The 17,287-nt window shown below is 49.4% G+C and overlaps 1 protein-coding gene across 6 annotated transcripts in view; it reads right to left on the bottom strand.

Annotated features, from left to right (window-relative positions):
- The window catches only part of WDFY3 (WD repeat and FYVE domain containing 3), a 436,497-nt gene that overhangs the window by 12,047 nt on the left and 407,163 nt on the right, over positions 1–17,287 (bottom strand). For all 6 annotated transcript variants that reach the window (XM_073541724.1, XM_073541677.1, XM_073541696.1 and 3 more), the window contains 3 exons: positions 5,771–5,862; positions 5,327–5,539; positions 3,947–4,094 (listed from right to left, as the gene is read on the bottom strand). In XM_073541724.1, the coding sequence (XP_073397825.1) occupies positions 3,947–4,094; positions 5,327–5,539; positions 5,771–5,862 (453 nt within the window). The remainder of the gene's footprint in view (positions 1–3,946; positions 4,095–5,326; positions 5,540–5,770; positions 5,863–17,287) is intronic.

The following is a 17,287-nucleotide window of genomic DNA, read 5'->3' as shown; positions in this document are numbered from 1 at the left end:
GGCCCCCATCTCTGTGCTGGTATACATGGCCCCATCCTTATCCAGGTATGACTGACCCAATCCCTATCCTGGTATGAATGGCCCCCATATCCATGCTGGTATGCATGGCCCCATCCTTATCCTGGTATGCATGGTCCCATCCCTATCCTGGTATGCATGGTCCCATCCCTATCCTGGTATGATTGGCCCCCATCCTTATCCTGGTATGCATGGCCCTATCCTTATCCTGGTATGCATGGCCCTATCCTTATCCTGGTATGCATGGCCCCCATCCTTATCCTGGTATGATTGGCCCCCATCCTTATCCTGGTATGCATGGCCCCCATCCTTATCCTGGTATGCATGGCCCCATCCTTATCCTGGTATGATTGGCCCCCATCCTTATCCTGGCATGCCTGGCCCCATCCTTATCCTGGTATGCCTGGCCCCATCCCTATCCTTTTATGCCTGGCCCCATCCTTATCCTGGTATGCCTGGCCTCATCCTTATCCTGGTATGCCTGGCCTCATCCTTATCCTGGTATGCCTGGCCCCATCCTTATCCTGGTATGCCTGGCCCCATCCTTATCCTGGTATGCCTGGCCCCATCCTTATCCTGGTATGCCTGGCCCCATCCTTCATAGAATCATAGAATCGTAGAGTTGGAAGGGACCTCCTGGGCCATCTGGTCCAACCCCCTGCTCAAAGCAGGATTCGCTAAATCATCCCAGTCAGATGTCTGTCCAGCCTCTGTTTGAAGACTTCCATTGAAGGAGAACTCACCACTTCTCGTGGCAGCTTGTTCTACTCATTGATCACACGGTCAAAAAGTTTTTTCTAATATCTAATCTGTGTCTCCTCCCATTCAGTTTCATCCCATTGCTTCTAGTCTTTCCTTGTGCAAATGAGAATAAAGTTGATCCTTCTACAATGTGACAGCCCTTTAGATATTTGTAGACAGCTATTAAGTCTCCTCTCAGTCTTCTCTTTTGCAAACTAAACAATCCCAAATCCTGAAACCTTTCCTCATAAGACAGGGTTTGTAGACCGGTCACCATTCTGGTCGCTCTTTTCTGAACTTGCTCCAGTTTGTTGATGTCTTTTTTAAAATGTGGTGCCCAAAACTGGACACAATATTCCAGATGAGGTCTGACCAAAGAGGACTAGAGGGATCTAGACTGTATGCTTCTGTTAATACATCCTAGAATTGCATTTGCCTTTTTTGCTGCTGCATCACACTGTTGACTCATATTCAGTCTGTGATCTATTAGTATACCCAAGTCTTTTTCACATGTGCTGTTGCTTAGCCCTATTCCTCCCATTCTGTATATGCTTTTTTCATTTTTATTGCCCAGATGTAGTACTTTGCATTTTTCTCTGTTAAAAACCATTCTGTTAGTTGCTGCCCACTTCTCCAGTTTATTTATATCTTTTTGAATACTTTCTCTCTCTTCTCTAGTATTAGCTATCCCTCCTAGCTTTGTGTCATCAGCAAATTTAATCAGTTTACCCTCAATTCCTTCATCTAAATCGTTGATAAAGATGTTGAACAATACAGGGCCCAGGACAGAGCCCTGTGGTACCCAACTTGAGACATTCTTCCAACTGGATGTGCAGCCATTTACGACCACTCTTTGGGTCCGATCACTAAGCCAGTTATGAATCCACCTAACAGTGGATCCTTATCCTGGAATGCCTGGCCCCATCCTTATCCTGGTATGCCTGGCCCCATCCTTATCCTGGTATGCCTGGCCCCAACCTTATCCTGGTATGCCTGGCCCCAACCTTATCCTGGTATGCCTGGCCCCATCCTTATCCTGGTATGCCTTGCCCCATCCCTATCCTGGTATGCCTGGCCCCATCCCTATCCTGGTATGCCTGTCCCCATCCTTATCCTGGTATGCCTGTCCCCAACCTTATCCTAGTATGCATGGCCCCAACCTTATCCTGGTATGCATGGCCCCATCCCTATCCTGGTATGCATGGCCCCAACCTTATCTTGGTATGCCTGGCCCCATCCCTATCCTGGTATGCATGGCCCCATCCCTATCCTGGTATGCATGGCCCCATCCCTATCCTGGTATGCATGGCCCCATCCCTATCCTGGTATGCATGGCCCCATCTCTATCCTGGTATGCATGGCCCCATCCTTATCCTGGTATGCATGGCCCCATCCTTATCCTGGTATGCATGGCCCCATCCCTATCCTGGTATGCATGGCCCCATCCCTATCCTGGTATGATTGGGCCCCATCCTTATCCTGGTATGCATGGCCCCATCCTTATCCTGGTATGCATGGCCCCATCCTTATCCTGGTATGCATGGCCCCATCCTTATCCTGGTATGCATGGCCCCATCCTTATCCTGGTATCTTTGGCTACCTTCCATATTTTGAGAGGAAAAAGTGCGTCTTGTAGTGCAAAAAAACCCAGTATATATATATTTTTAATAGTTTTATTTTTATTGGGGCATATGGAGGGAGGGGGTATAATTTAAGCTTGTTTTTTATACTTTTAAACTTTTTTCTGGATTTAAAAGTCCATTTAGTGAATCTGAAGCTATGATCATCCGCTTGTGCTATATATAGCAGGGCACTGGCACTGTTATGTATAGCTAAAATTCCGATCTATGAACCACCTGTGACGGTTACAGGCTGATGTTGGCGGATTAAATCATCCATCATGTGCAGGGAAAGAGGCAGGCTCAGTTTTCAAGCCTGCATCAATGGAAGGGACACAACATATGATATAAGTCTGTCTATGTCATATGTCGTGAAGGGGATAAAGGTTTTGTTCTCTAGACATTAATAAAACACACTACAATGACAAAATTTTTTTTATTGAAGTCATAAATAATACTGTATGAGTCTTAAGCTGTACTTAAGGAGAACCTGCCAAAACAATTTCATAATGTAAAGTAAAGACATGGCTGTCATGGTGCTGTAATACAGATGAAATTAACACCTTTGCGGTTTTTCTTTAATCGCCATTTGAAGTTTTCTGCTAATTAGATTTGAGTGCACAGGGGCCTTCTCCTCCCAGTCTGATTCCCCTCCACCTACATCCTCTTATTGAAGAGGTGATTTCAATCGGAGGAGGCAGTAACTAAAAAAGCAGTGACCGGTCATAGACCGAAGGCGGGTGGAGGGGGCTGGGAAATTGCAGCCTGGGAGAAGACCCAGAACATAGTCCGGCCCCTGTGCACTGAAATCTAATAAGCAAAAGTCTTCAAATGGTGATTAAACAAAGGTATCAATGTAATCAGTATTGCAGCGCCATTACAGTCATGTCTTTACTTTATACTACAGGCAGATTTTCTTTAAAGGGAACCTGTCATGTCTAAAAATGGCATTTACCTGCAGAGGTGGTTTAATCTGCAGGTGAATATCTTTAAAATCCTACCGTACTGCATGTTACTGGAAAAAGCAGCTACAGAGAGAAAATAAATGCATATATTCTTTCTTGCAGTCATAGGGACGGTGATGGGGAGCGATTACAGTCACTGCTCACTGTGCAGTGAGAACAGCGGTTATTCCCCCGCAGAGTGATCGCCAGCCTGCTCTGTAGTGTGTGTGTGCAGCGTGAGTGCAGAGCACACTACCAAAATCTTAGAGAGTGATTACAGCCGCACTCGCAGGCATGATTTTCATTTACCTACAGATTAACCGTATATCACTTGGTAAAACTCGTTTTTAGACATGATATAGTTTTCCTTTAACTGTGACTCAATTGTGTTTTTGTATGCAATGGTCGATGTTTATTGTAATAATGCCACAAGTATGTGCGCATTTATAAGCTAGGATCTTTTCTGATGAAGGCACAATAGTGTAAGTATTTTACAGGATGCTCTCTACAGTGAAGCCGTCCCAATATGGTGTTATTTTACAGCCGACACTATGCTGTGATGATGTGATCGTGTGCTTGTGTAATAAGAGCCTTAGCTCTCCTTTGATGATGCGCGTGCCCTACCTTTCACTGGAACCAGGGAGGGCCTCAAATTGTCCAAGTGATGGAAAAAGATCTTGTCAGAAGCAGAACCCAAGGGCATAGATGTTGACGACATGTCTCCATTAAGGCGACTTCTAACACGTTTTGGTGGATGTGGCTTTTTGAAAAGCTGAAAAAGAATAGAAAAGTGAGTAAAGCTTGGAGATTGAATATGGTGAACTTAAATATTACCATTTTTATTGTGTTCCTATCTACTCGACATTAAAAATTGTATGGAGCCATTAAGAGAGTTGGCCAAACACTAAACCTTTTTTCGTAACAAACAGGTGCCTGCCTGTGGGGTAAAATAAGAAAAGAAGCTCCTGCGCCAATGCTTGCTCGGTCCCCCGCCAGTCTCTGTTCTTCAAATAGTCACAATGCAGTGGCCACACATGTGATTTCTTCAGCACTGAACTCAGTGGCATCAACCCCTACAACTACATCCAGCGATTGGCTGCAGTAGTCATGTCGTAGACATGCCATGTCTTCAATCGAGCTGGTAGAGCCCGAGAGGGAACAGGTGCGATAGCGGCAGAGGACTGCTATTGTCAGTATTACACAAGATTCTGGATTCATATACTTAAAAATCTAAAAGTTATGGGTTGATGACGTTTAATCATTCATCTTAAACAAACATGTCACTCGAGGTTGTAAATCACTCTGTGAAAACGGAGCCCGGATAGGGTACCACTCCCTCCAAGTATAAAACGCAGAAACCGGCAAGAAGAACCAAAACGTGATTTATTTAGAACCGTAATCCAGTGTAACATTTCTCTCTGACACTCAGACCTTCATCAGACGGATTGCTGAGGAGCAGTGTATGTGTGGACAGCGCAACGTGGATCAGGGTGACAGACCAATGGATGTGTACACATCCAATCCGATCCACATTGACGCTGTCCACACATACTACACTGCTCTCCAGCAATCCGTCTGATGAAGGTTTGAGTGTCAGAGTGAAACGTTACACTGGATTACGGTTCTAAATAAATCACGTTTTGGTTCTTCTTCCATCTGACCTCCGGATTTTCGCTTTCATATTCAAAAATACAAGTGCTATTCCTGACATGTTCACAAATAATAATCACAAACTGAAGGACGAAAAATGTCATTTGGACAAAACCGGCCTGACGGGTACTTCACTTTAAAAAAGTGTATGTTTGAGAGGAGATGGGAAGACCACCCTTGCCCTCCCCTCCACACACAACTTAAATAATAGATAAATTATAGTATTAAAATATCATATTGTCAGATAGCATCATTAGAATATTTTCTGTCATCAAAATCACATTCGCATAGCTGCAAAATATAGTACCTTAAATTTATAATTGACACAAATGAAAATACATCAAATGTGCTTACCTGCTTAGGGATCTGTCCAAAATTATTAATAAAGCCTATGGTAGCAGTCTCCTTCAAAGGGTCATTAATGTTGTAGATGTCCACTTGCCCCTCATAGAAGAGGTGATGAAAAACATTGACGGCATCTACGGCAGCTGGCCCCTGTTGCTTGTACCCAAAGATCAGGTCTATCCATTCATGCAGGTGGGCACTGACATAGTCACACTCCAGGGCCTGACAGAACAGTAATGACCATTATACTGAAATAATCAGCTAAAAACACTACATATTCATCAACATATCTAAACAAGCAAACACAATCATTAAAGAGGAAAATAAAATATATAAATTGATTTATTGATTTTTTTTTCCAGATTTTTACATTCTTTATTCACAATGCACCATATAGGAGCCGCTCTATTTAACCCCTAGAATATACTGAATATATGACATATCTCCTTTTACCTCTCTATGCACGCGGATAAATTCCCGGGGGTCCCCTTTTGCCCATGGAGGTAGAATTACATCACCAAGCTTTGTTCCATTTTGTTTGCAACCTACAAAAATAAAAAAAAATAATTAACAGAAAATATTAGCAAATTAATTGGTTCATTTGAAAATTATATGCTAATTATAGTGCAGTTGAGGGTGTTTAACACTCGTTTTCTAAAGTGAAATGCATATCACAAATGCTCCCCAGTTAAAGAAGCACTGCAGTTGATTTTTTTATTCCGTAAACGTGTATTCCCCCATTGAAAAAAAACAAAAACAAAACTATGTGCCATGTATAAAAAAAAATTTCTACGGAAATGGAAAAGCAATTTAAAATGATTCTATTGTGATTGTTTATGGTCGTAAAAAATAAATTAAAGAAATGTAAAAAGTGGACACTTTATTTTTCTTTACATTTCCCCCTATATCAGCATAAAAAAAAGAATATAAAAATTCTATAAAAATGAATCCCTATGTATTGAAAAGAAAGTGGCAAAACCAGGATTTTTTGGGTTGCTTACCGTAAAATCTGTTTCTCGGAGCCTTCATTGGGGGACACAGAGACCATGGGTGTATGCTGTTGCCACTAGGAGGCTGACACTATGCACAAAAAAAGGTTAGCTCCTCCTCCGCCGTATACACCCCACCGACCGGCAGGAAATTCCTCAGTTAGTGAGAAAGCAGTAGGAGAAGTAACGGAATAGATTGAAAACAGAACGCACAACTCAACTGTAACCAATCGCCAAACATAAGAACAGGAGTTGTAGAACATGGGAGGGTGCTGTGTCCCCCAATGAAGGCTGAAAGAAACAGATTTTACGGTAAGCAACGCAAAAAATCCTGTTTTCTCGTTCGCCTTATTGGGGGACACAGAGACCATGGGACGTCCCAAAGCAGTCCCTGGGGTGGGAAACAAACTTCCATCAGGCCAGTGGACTCACCACCGCGGCCTGCAGAATCCTTCTACCTAGGCTGGCGTCCGCCGAAGCGTAGGTGTGGACCCTGTAGAATTTCACAAAGTGTGAACCGAAGACCACGTTGCAGCTTTGCAAAGCTGTAGCGCGGAAGCTCTGTGGCGCACCGCCCAGGAGGCACCCACCGCCCGGGTAGAGTGCGCTCTGATCCCTGAAGGAGCTGCACGATGCTTGACCCGGTATGCCTCCAAAATTGCCGATCTGATCCAGCGAGCAATAGTGGCCTTTGAGGCTGGGTGACCTTTCCTTGCACAGTCTGGAATGATAAACAGAGAGTCTGACTTCCGCAAGGAAGATGTCCTGGCTAGATAGACTCTCAATGCCCTGACCAGGTCCAGCTTGTTCAAGGATCGCCCCCGAGGATGAGCTGGGCTCGGGCAGAAGGATGGCAGAACAATGTCCTCATTGAGGTGAAAGGAAGATACCACCTTCGGAAGGAAAGAGGGCGGAGGCCGCAGAACTACCTTGTCCTGATGAAGTACCAAAAAGGGAGAGCGGCAAGAAAGGGCCGCTAATTCCGACACACGTCGGATGGAAGTAATGGCCACCAGAAAGGCCACCTTCCAAGAAAGGAGGGCAAGGGAAACATCCCTGAGAGGTTCAAAAGGAGGACCTTGCAGAACCCCAAGAACGAAAGTTTTAAGTTACGTACCGGTAACGGTATTTTTCGGAGGCCCATGACAGCACCACGAGAGAGGGGATCCGCCCTATAGGAACAGGAAACCTACAGATACAAAAAGGGCGGCACCTCTCCCACGCATCAGTTGGATTACAGAGCTTGAGAGGCTACCATGGTTAGTACACAACATATGATATATACAACCTATCTACCCTATTTAACAGAATTATTCCATACCATCTCCCACATAAGGTGATTCTATGAACAATCTTCTAAGGAGTGCACCCCTATATGTGAACAAGGGAGGGAACTAAGGGTGCTGTCATGGGCCTCCGAAAAATACAGTTACCGGTACGTAACTTAATACTTTATTCGGACTCCCATGACAGCACCACGAGAGAATTACAGAGATGTAAACTAACTTAGGGAGGGACTACAGCCTGCAGCACCCTTAGCCCGAAGGTGAGGTCTGAGGAGGCACCCATGTCTAACCGATAGTGGTTAAAAAAGGTGGAAGGAGATGACCAGGTGGCCGCCTTACATATTTGATCAATTGATACTCCAGATCTCTCCGCCCAGGATGATGCCATGGCCCGAGTGGAATGTGCCCTCAGGTTCTGTGGAGCCGGACCGCCACCTGCTGTGTAGGCAAGAGAGATAGCCTCCCTAATCCACCTTGCTAATGTGCGTTTTGATACTCTGTATCCTTTCCTGGAACCTTGGAAGGATAGGAATAATGCGTTCTCCTTCTTCCAAGGATCCGTGGCTGCTAAATATGTCAGTAAGCATCTTCTAATATCTAACGCCTGGAGTTTCTGCTCTTTAGGGTTGGTTGGGTTAGGGAGGAAGGAAGGCAGAACTATCTCCTGTGTCCTGTGGAATTGTGTTGCTACCTTGGGAAGGTATGCTGGATCTGGCCTTAGGATCACTCTATCCTGTAAGAACTCTGTGTAAGGAGGCAATCTGGAAAGTGCCTGTATATTGCTCACCCTACGCGCGGATGTTATTGCTACCAGGAATGCTGTCTTAAGAGATATAATCTTTAGTGAGGCAGAATCTAAAGGTTCAAACGGACTTTCTGTCATGGCTGTAAGGACTAAGTTTAAGTCCCATGGTACGCATCTGTCTTTGTGTATAGGTCTCGATCTGGCCGCTGCTCTGATGAACCTTGCTACCCAATAATCCTTTGCAATATCAGCTGCAAACAGGGCCCCTAAGGCTGAAACTTGTACTTTTAGCGTACTTGTGGAGAGACCCAATTCGAAACCTTTCTGGAGAAATTCCAGAATATGTTTCGTGGGAATTCCATCTCTGATGTCAAAGTGAAAGGTGGACAGGAAGCGTTTCCAGGTCCTAGCATAGATATTAGTGGTGGTTAATTTTCTGCTTCTTAGGAGGGTGTCAATTAAGTTCTTGGAGAACACTCTATTTTTTAATAGTGACCTTTCAAATACCACGCCGTCAAATGAAGTCCCGCTACTTGTGGGTGGCTGACTGGCCCCTGGTAGAGGAGATCCGGAAGGTTCGGCAGTACCCAGGGATCGCCTACCAACATGGTCCTCAACTACGCGAACCAGGTCCTCCTGGGCCAAAAGGGGGCAATCAGTATGACTCTTGCCTGATCCTCTCTGATCTTTCTGACTACCAGAGGAAGAAGATTCAATGGTGGGAAGGCGTATGCCAGAGAAAAATCCCATCTTATCAGTAGGGCATCCACCGCCAGGGGATTTTCCCTGGGGTTCAGAGAGCAGAACAATCTTTCTTTTCTGTTTTTTCTGGTGGCAAAGAGGTCTACCTCTGGCTGGCCCCATCTGCGGACAATCTGGCGGTAAATATCTTTGTTCAAAGCCCATTCTCCTTGTCTTAGAGCCTTGCGGCTTAAAAAGTCTGCTCTTACATTGTCCTTTCCGCTGATGTGGAGCGCGGTCAAAGATAGACAATTTCTCTCTGCTATCTGGAGGAGCCGTTCTGTTATCTGCATCAGAGCGCTGGAGCGGGTTCCACCTTGGTGGTTGACATATGCTACCGCTACCTGGTTGTCCGAGTGTATCCTCACATGATGGCCCTGCAGGTAGATAATGAGTTTCTTGACTGCCCGCTCTATCGCCAATAGTTCTCTCTGGTTGGATGAGATTTCAGAATTAGAATCCCACTGGCCCTGTACCACTATGTCCCCCATATGGGCTCCCCAACCGAAGGAACTTGCGTCTGTGATTATAATACGGGTTATCTGTGTTATCCAGGGCACCCCTGACGCTAGGTTCTCGCTCTCAAGCCACCATCTCAGTGATGTAACAGTTGAGGGGCTTAGACACATCCGACCCTGTAAGGAGCCTCCAAGGGCCCTGCTATTAATCAAGACGTCGTTTTGAAGGGTTCTGGTATGGAACTGTGCCCACCTTACTGCTGGGATGCATGAAGTTAGAGAACCTAACAGGGACATGGCCTGTCTGAGGGTCATAGATGGATTATCCATTGCCCGAAGAACCTGCTCCTGTATCTTTTGTAATTTATCTAGTGGTAGCAGGCACCGCTGAGTGTCTGAATTTAGTATCAACCCTAAAAATCTCTGTATTTTTAAGGGCTGGAGTCGGGATTTCTCGTAGTTTAAAATCCATCCCAGGTTTTCTAACCTGGATCTAGCTTTTTCTATCTGGGATTTACAATGACCCACCGATTTTCCTACAATCAAGAAATCGTCTAAATATGGAATGATTAAGACGTCAACCTCTCGTAAGTGAGCCATAACTTCGGCCACTAACTTTGTAAAAACCCTGGGTGCTGCTGAGAGACCAAAGGGAAGGGCTCTATACTGAAAATGACGTACTGTGCCCTCTACTGAAACTGCCACCCTCAGGAACTGCTGGAAGTCTGTATGGATAGGTACATGATAGTACGCGTCTTTCAAATCTATGACTGCCATAAAACAACCTTTAAACAATATTTTTATTGTTGTATTAATGGACTCCATTTTGAATGTATGATTAATCAAAAACTCGTTAAGGGAACGAAGGTTTATAATCGTTCTGAATGTGTTATCAGGTTTCTGGATTAGAAACAGAACAGGGGAGAGTAAAACCCTCTTCCCCTTTCAGCCTCTGGAACCTCTACCAGGACATTTTTCTGACATAGGCTCAAGACTTCCGCTTCTAAAGCCGCTTGTTCGAGATGAGAAGATCTTAAGGGGGTCAGTTTAAAAGTGTCCCGCGGGATCTGGGTAAATTCCAACCTAAGCCCGGTGGATATTACCTTACGCGCCCAGTCACTATTCGTAATCTGTGACCATGCCGGGAAGAAGGATGACAGTCTACCCCCCACGGGAACCGCTAGTCATTGATTTGGTTTCTTTTGATCTCTCGACGAGCATGTAAACATATAGCCCGTACCTCGTCTCCTTCTGTCTTCCCATCTGGGTCGATCTCTAACAGGCGAAGAGTTGCGCCTTCTCCCCTGGCCAAATCTCCTTCTACCAAATGGGCGACGGTAGGACGCTGATGAAAGGTTTGGGAATCTTTTCTCGTCGTCCCCCGCCTTTTCAAGCAGCTCGTCTAGGACAGTTCCAAACAAATATTCGCCCTCACATGGAATCGCACAGAGCTTTGCTCTGGACTGGATGTCTCCCTGCCAGCACTTTAGCCACAGGGCTCTACGAGCTGCGTTAGAGAGACCTGCTGCTCTGGCGGCCATTCTCACTGCATCCGCTGAGGCATCTGCCAGGAAGGCTGCTCCCTCTTGGATGGTCGGTAGGGCCCCAGGAATTGTCTGTCTTGATGTACCCTGTTTTAGTTGTGACTCCAACTGGTCCAACCAGACCATCATGGACCTGGCCGTGCACGTTGAAGCCACTGCTGGTCTTAAGGACCCGGCCGCCATCTCCCAGGTGTTTTTCAGGAAAGTATCAGCTTTCCTGTCTAAGGGATCTTTAAGGGATCCCATGTCCTCAAAGGGGAGCGAGGATTTTTTTGATGCCTTCGCAATGGCAGCGTCTAATTTGGGGGCTCTGTCCCAAGAACTTACTGCTGGATCGTCGAAGGGGTATCTCCTTTTGAGGGCTGGTGGTAGCGACCCTCTTTTGTCCGTTTTTTTCCCACTCTCTGTGGATCAGATCCTGTATCTTTTGATTTAACGGAAAGACTCTCCGCTTCCTCTGTTCCAGCCCACCGAACATGACATCCTGCATGGATAAATGGGGTTTAGGCTCCTCTACCTCCATTGTCCCTCTGACTGCTTTGACCAGCTTGTCTACCCGGTCAAGAGGCAGACAAAATCGCCCCGAGTCCTCTTCTCCTGAGGAGGACGAGGGAGATGAAGCCTGGGAGTCTCTGCTTTTTCTCCACTCTACCGAGGAATCAGACTCCCCCGGGACCTCGCCCCTTAGACTTTGCGGCTGAGACAAGGACTTTAGGGTTTCCCTCATTTCTACCCTGACAATGTCTCTCAAAGTCGCCGCTACTGCAGGCGACTCTTCTGCCACCGTCTGCTGAATACAGGGGGGGCACAATCTTTTGAGGCACGCGTCCGGTAATGGGCATGCACAGAGTGCGCATTCCCTATGCTTATTTTTACTTGTAGCTTTTTTTCCCTAGAAAAAGAAAAACACAGAAGGGGGGTCCCGTCACTGAGTGAACTTTCACGAAGATCACTTACCAGTGCCACCACAAGTACCGGAGAACGAGGGGGATTTCTTTCGGTCGATGCTCCTGTCTGCCTGGAGGAGCTCTTACGAGTGGACTGGTCACTTCGTCCCGCATTACTGTCACGGGACCCTTTCTTTTTCTGTTTGACCTGCCGAAGGTCATCCAGGGGCGGCAGTGATGTTTGCCGCTGCTGCCCTTGCTTCTGCCGCTGCTGCTGCTCTCGATCGCTTTCCATTACCACTGCTGCTGCTGCACACTGCTGCATGTAGTAATGTGGCCAAGGCAAGGTACCCTGCCCGGGTCCCGCCTAAATACCCCCTCCTCCGGTCAGCAGTATCCATGCCGCGCCCCTCCCCCCCCCTTTACGGAGCTCCCTACCCCAGCTGGCGCCCGACCCCGCGCCATCGGTGTTTCCGATGGGCGCCGCCATCTTGGAATCGCCGCGCATGCGCAGTGGCGCGCTGACCCGGAAGCGCCTCCTCCGCCCGCCCCCTGACGTCACCGCTACCCCGGAAACGCCGGAAGCCACGCGGGACGCCCGGGAGCTCCGGAGCAGCGCCCGGTCGCAGCCCCCTGCACAGCGCTGCCAACATATCTGCACCGCCGGAGCCGGGAATCCCCGGGGGGGGTATACTTACCGGCGGCGGCTTAATTCCGGAGACGGACATCCTCCGGACGCCGCTCCCTGCTGTCCACGCCACCGCCGTGACACCCATCCTGGGCCACCGTGGCGCCTTCCAGGAGATCCGAACCAGGCCGAGGTAGGAGACCCCCTCGCTACCGGTGTCGGCTGGCCGGCCTGGGATCCAATTCTTCTGTAGGATCCCGTCCCCTCAGGAACAGGAAACCAACTGATGCGTGGGAGAGGTGCCGCCCTTTTTGTATCTGTAGGTTTCCTGTTCCTATAGGGCGGATCCCCTCTCTCGTGGTGCTGTCATGGGAGTCCGAATAAATTAAGATCCCAAGGATCCACGGGCGCTCGGTACGGAGGAACTGTGTGAGCCACACCCTGAAGAAAGGTTTTGACCTGGGGCCGGGAGGCCAGCGTCTTCTGAAATAAAATGGACAGTGCCGAAACTTGACCCTTCAAGGAACTGAGAGCAAGCCCCGCATCCAGCCCTGTCTGAAGAACCGCCAGAACAGAAGGAAGCGAAAAAACCATGGCCGCGATGTCATTGGCCTCACACCAGGAGAAATAGGCTTTCCAAGTTCGGTAATAGATCTTGGAAGAGGAAGGCTTTCTGGCGCGGATCATGGTATGAATCACTCGATCAGAGAATCCTGCCCGTTTCAAAACCTCGGTCTCAACAGCCACGCCGTTAAATTGAGCGACCGAGAATTGGGGTGGCAAATCGGCCAGCAGATCTGCCCTGTCGGGAAGCTTCCAGGGGGCGTCCGCGAGAAGGTTGACAATGTCCGCGAACCAAGACCTTCTGGGCCAATTCGGGGCGATGAGGACGACTGGAATCCCTTCTGCCTTGATTTTCTTCAACAGCTTGGGAAGAAGAGGCAGGGGAGGGAACAGGTAGGGGAGCTCGAACTGTGACCAAGGAACGGCCAGAGCGTCGGCGCCCACTGCCAGGGGGTCCCGAGACCTGGACACGAATTGTGGTACCTTCCTTTTGAGGCGAGACGCCATGAGGTCTACGTCCGGGGTTCCCCACCGACGGCAGAGCAGATGAAACACCTCCGGATGTAGGGACCATTCCCCTGCCGCGAGACCCTCGCGGCTTAGAAAATCGGCGGCCCAGTTGTCCACGCCTGGAATGTGAACCGCGGAAATTGTTGGAACAAAGGTCTCTGCCCATTGAAGAATTCTGGACACTTCCGCCAGGGCTGAGACACTCCGTGTCGGTACTTGTCGGTTGATATACGCCACCGCTGTGGCATTGTCTGTTTGAATCCTGACAGGCAGGCCCTTGAGGCGCCGTTCCCAGTGGACGAGAGCCAGAAGGATCGCTCGTATCTCTAGGACATTGATCTGCAGAGCTGATTCCCGAGTCGACCATCGACCCTGAACAGTGTGATTGCGGAACACTGCACCCCAGCCGATGAGGCTGGCGTCCGTTGTGACAATCTGGGAAGAAAGGACCGCCCCGAGAGAATGAGGGGAGACGTCAACCACCAGTTGAGAGACCGCTTGATCAGGCATGAAAGACGAACTGGACGATCCAGAGACAGAGCCGACCTGTTCCACCTGGACAAAATGGCCTGCTGGAGGGGCCTGGCGTGAAACTGGGCAAAGGGAACTGCCTCTATTGCTGCCACCATCTTCCCCAGAATCCTCATGGCTGTCCTGAGAGATGAAAACCGTGAGATCTGTAGTGATCGGACGCCCTGCTGCAGGGAAAGAATCTTGTCTTGTGGGAGAAATACCCTTGACCGACGAGTGTCGAAAAGAAGGCCCAGAAACACAAGGCGTTGAGTAGGGATCAGACAGGACTTTTTCCGGTTGACAATCCACCCAAAACTGGACAGGGTGTCTAGAACGATCGCCACACTTAGGCGGGCCTGATGAAAGGAGGGAGCCTTGATCAGAATATCGTCGAGATACGGAAAAAGAACAAGACCTCTGATCCTCAACAAGGCCATCAACGCCGCCATAATCTTCGTGAAGACCCTGGGAGCGGTGGCGAGCCCGAAAGGGAGCGCGACGAACTGATAATGTTCGTGGTGAATCGCAAACCACAGGAACTTCGGATGTCCGGGAAATATGGGCACGTGTAGATAGGCATCTTGGATGTCTATGGAACACATGAATTCCTGCTCCTCCATGGAGGCAATCACCGAGCGAACCAACTCCATCCGGAAGTGGCGGAGGCGAACTCTCTTGTTGAGTAACTTGAGATCCAAGATGGGTCGAACCGCCCCGTCCTTTTTCGGCACCACAAACAGGTTTGAATAAAACCCTGTGAATCGTTCCGATTCGGGAACGGGCACAATCACCCCGGAGCTGAGGAGAGAGGCGATGGCCGAACCGAACCCCGGGATCAAGGCAGGATCCCGTGGTGGACGGGATTGGAAGAAGCGATCCCGTGGAAGAGAAACGAACTCTATTTTGTATCCTGTCGATACAACCTCTCTGACCCAAGCGTCCTCTACTGAGGCGAACCAGACGTCGCTGAAGAAAAGAAGTCGACCTCCCAATTGGAAGGGACCCACGGAAGACCGATGATAGTCATGCGGACGTAGACCGTCCAGATCTAGATCTGGGTGGTCTTCCCTGGGAAGAGTGGGACCACCAGGACGGAGTGGGCCTGAAGGAGACCTTCTTTCTTTCCTGACGTGCTTGTGGCTTTTGCTGGTTGGAAGGGTTTTCCGCCGCATTGAAACGGCGGAAAGACCGAAAGGGACGGAACTGACGCCTTGGAGGAGGTCTGCGAGGCTTGGATTGGGGGAGAAGAGAACTCGTACCTCCGGTAGCGTCCTTAATAATCTGGTCCAATTGGGACCCAAAGAGACGCACTCCTTGAAAAGGCAGATTAGTCAGAGACTTTTTAGAGGACAAGTCCGCCTGCCAGGCCTTGAGCCAAATTGTACGTCGGATTGCCCCGATGTTGCTTGACGCCTGAACCGCGCAAGATGCGGCATCCAAGGAAGCAGAAACAGATAATCCCCCGCATGGGAAATCTGATTGGCGAGATCGGCCAAATGCTCCGGTTGTGCCTTATCCAGAATGCCCTGCCGAAGGTCCTCTGCCCAAGCGGATATAGCCTTTGCTGCCCAAGATGAAGCAAAGACTGGACATACCGCCGCAGATGCCGCCTCGAAGGCAGACTTTGCTAGGGATTCTATGATTCTGTCATTAGAATCTTTTAGAGACGCTACACCCGACAGCGGAAGAACAGTATTATTAGAGAGTCTGGATATGGGAAGGTCCACTGAAGGAGAAGCGGCACAGTTGTCCGTGAGCTCTTTAGCGAACGGATACAGCACGCCGAGACGCTTTCCTCTTTGAAAGCGTCTAGTCGGATCTTCCCTTTCCTTGGTAAAAATCTTCCCAAACTCGGAATGAAAGGGAAACACCCTGGAAGGTGTTTCCGCCCGTCTGAACGAAACCTCCTGATCTGAGGATTTCGCAGGGGCGTCAGTGATGTCGAAGGTATGGTGAATCGCGGCAATGAGGTTCTGCACCGTAACCTTCATGTTCGCATCCTGATCCGAATCCAGCTCTAAGACCCCTTCAGATTCCAAAAGCGCTTCACCTGACTCAGGAGAGGAGGCCCGAGAGGGAGACTGCTGGGGAGTATGGGGTGAGGTAGGGCGAGGAGAGGACTCCGCCTGGAGATCCTGCCTGGGTCTCTTGCGACTGACACTGGCTGGCTCAGATGGGACGTCCTGGGACGTGCTAGGTCCCGCAGAAGCTCCCAAGGGCAACTTATCCAGAACGGCTACTAGGGACTGAGACACCTTGGTGAGGTCTGCCACCGACCGTGATAGGGAGGAGGCCCAACCCGGCAAGGGGGGCTCACTCACCCCTGGGGCTATGGATGGCTCCTGAGCGGCGTCGGGCTGGATTGGATTGCTACAGTCCAGGCAGAGGGGAGAGGACTGACCTGAGGGAAGTTTGTGGTTGCACGAAGAACATGCGAAGAACTTGACTAGGGTGCAGGGGAGGGCCGAAGAGCGGGTACGATCAGCCTTAGGGATAGACATTGTGAAAAACCTGATGTAGTGCCGGAAGGTTGGGGGACAGAGGGCGGAGAAGGGTCAGTCTGCCATGCAGAGCTACTCACGGTCCGGTGTCCCCAAAAGCGATGCTGCTCGACCTGTCCGGGGATGCAGATCAGGGAGAAGTCCGGCTGGCCATCCCAAAGTGGCAAAAAGCTGCTTGCAGAAACTGCTCAGGGGCTGGGGAGCCTCTCCAGCTGCGTCTGGCTGGCAGGCTGTGAAGATGGCGCCTGCCTGTGGAAAAGCGCGGGTCCCGGGGAAGGGCGGAGCTCCTCGCAGGGTTAATAATTGCTGCCCTCTAGCCATAATATGCTGGGCAGGAGAGGGAAAGGCGGGGGGAGGGCCTGGGGAGAGCGGGAGTGAAGCCCGCTTAGTAGAAAGGGGCGGGGGGCGTGGCCGCGACGCTGCGGTAGGCCCGAACACAAGCCGGGGCCTAAACTAGTTGCGGCGGCCGCCTGTCAGCAGGGGGTCGGCGCGGAAGACGCGTCGCAACACCGGGCCGCGTCCCTGCCCAGACCTGCCCGACTCCAGCGCTACCCCTGCCGAGATGGAAAAAAAGGGGGGGGAAGCGCAGAACGAGGCCCGTGAA

This window comes from Dendrobates tinctorius, unplaced genomic scaffold, assembly GCF_039654945.1.
Source record: "Dendrobates tinctorius isolate UK_male_01 unplaced genomic scaffold, ASM3965494v1 ptg000011l, whole genome shotgun sequence".
NCBI classification, from domain to species: Eukaryota; Metazoa; Chordata; class Amphibia; order Anura; family Dendrobatidae; genus Dendrobates; species Dendrobates tinctorius.
The sequence above is the reverse complement of the archived record's forward strand: the minus strand, read 5'-3'. Positions and strand labels throughout refer to the sequence as shown.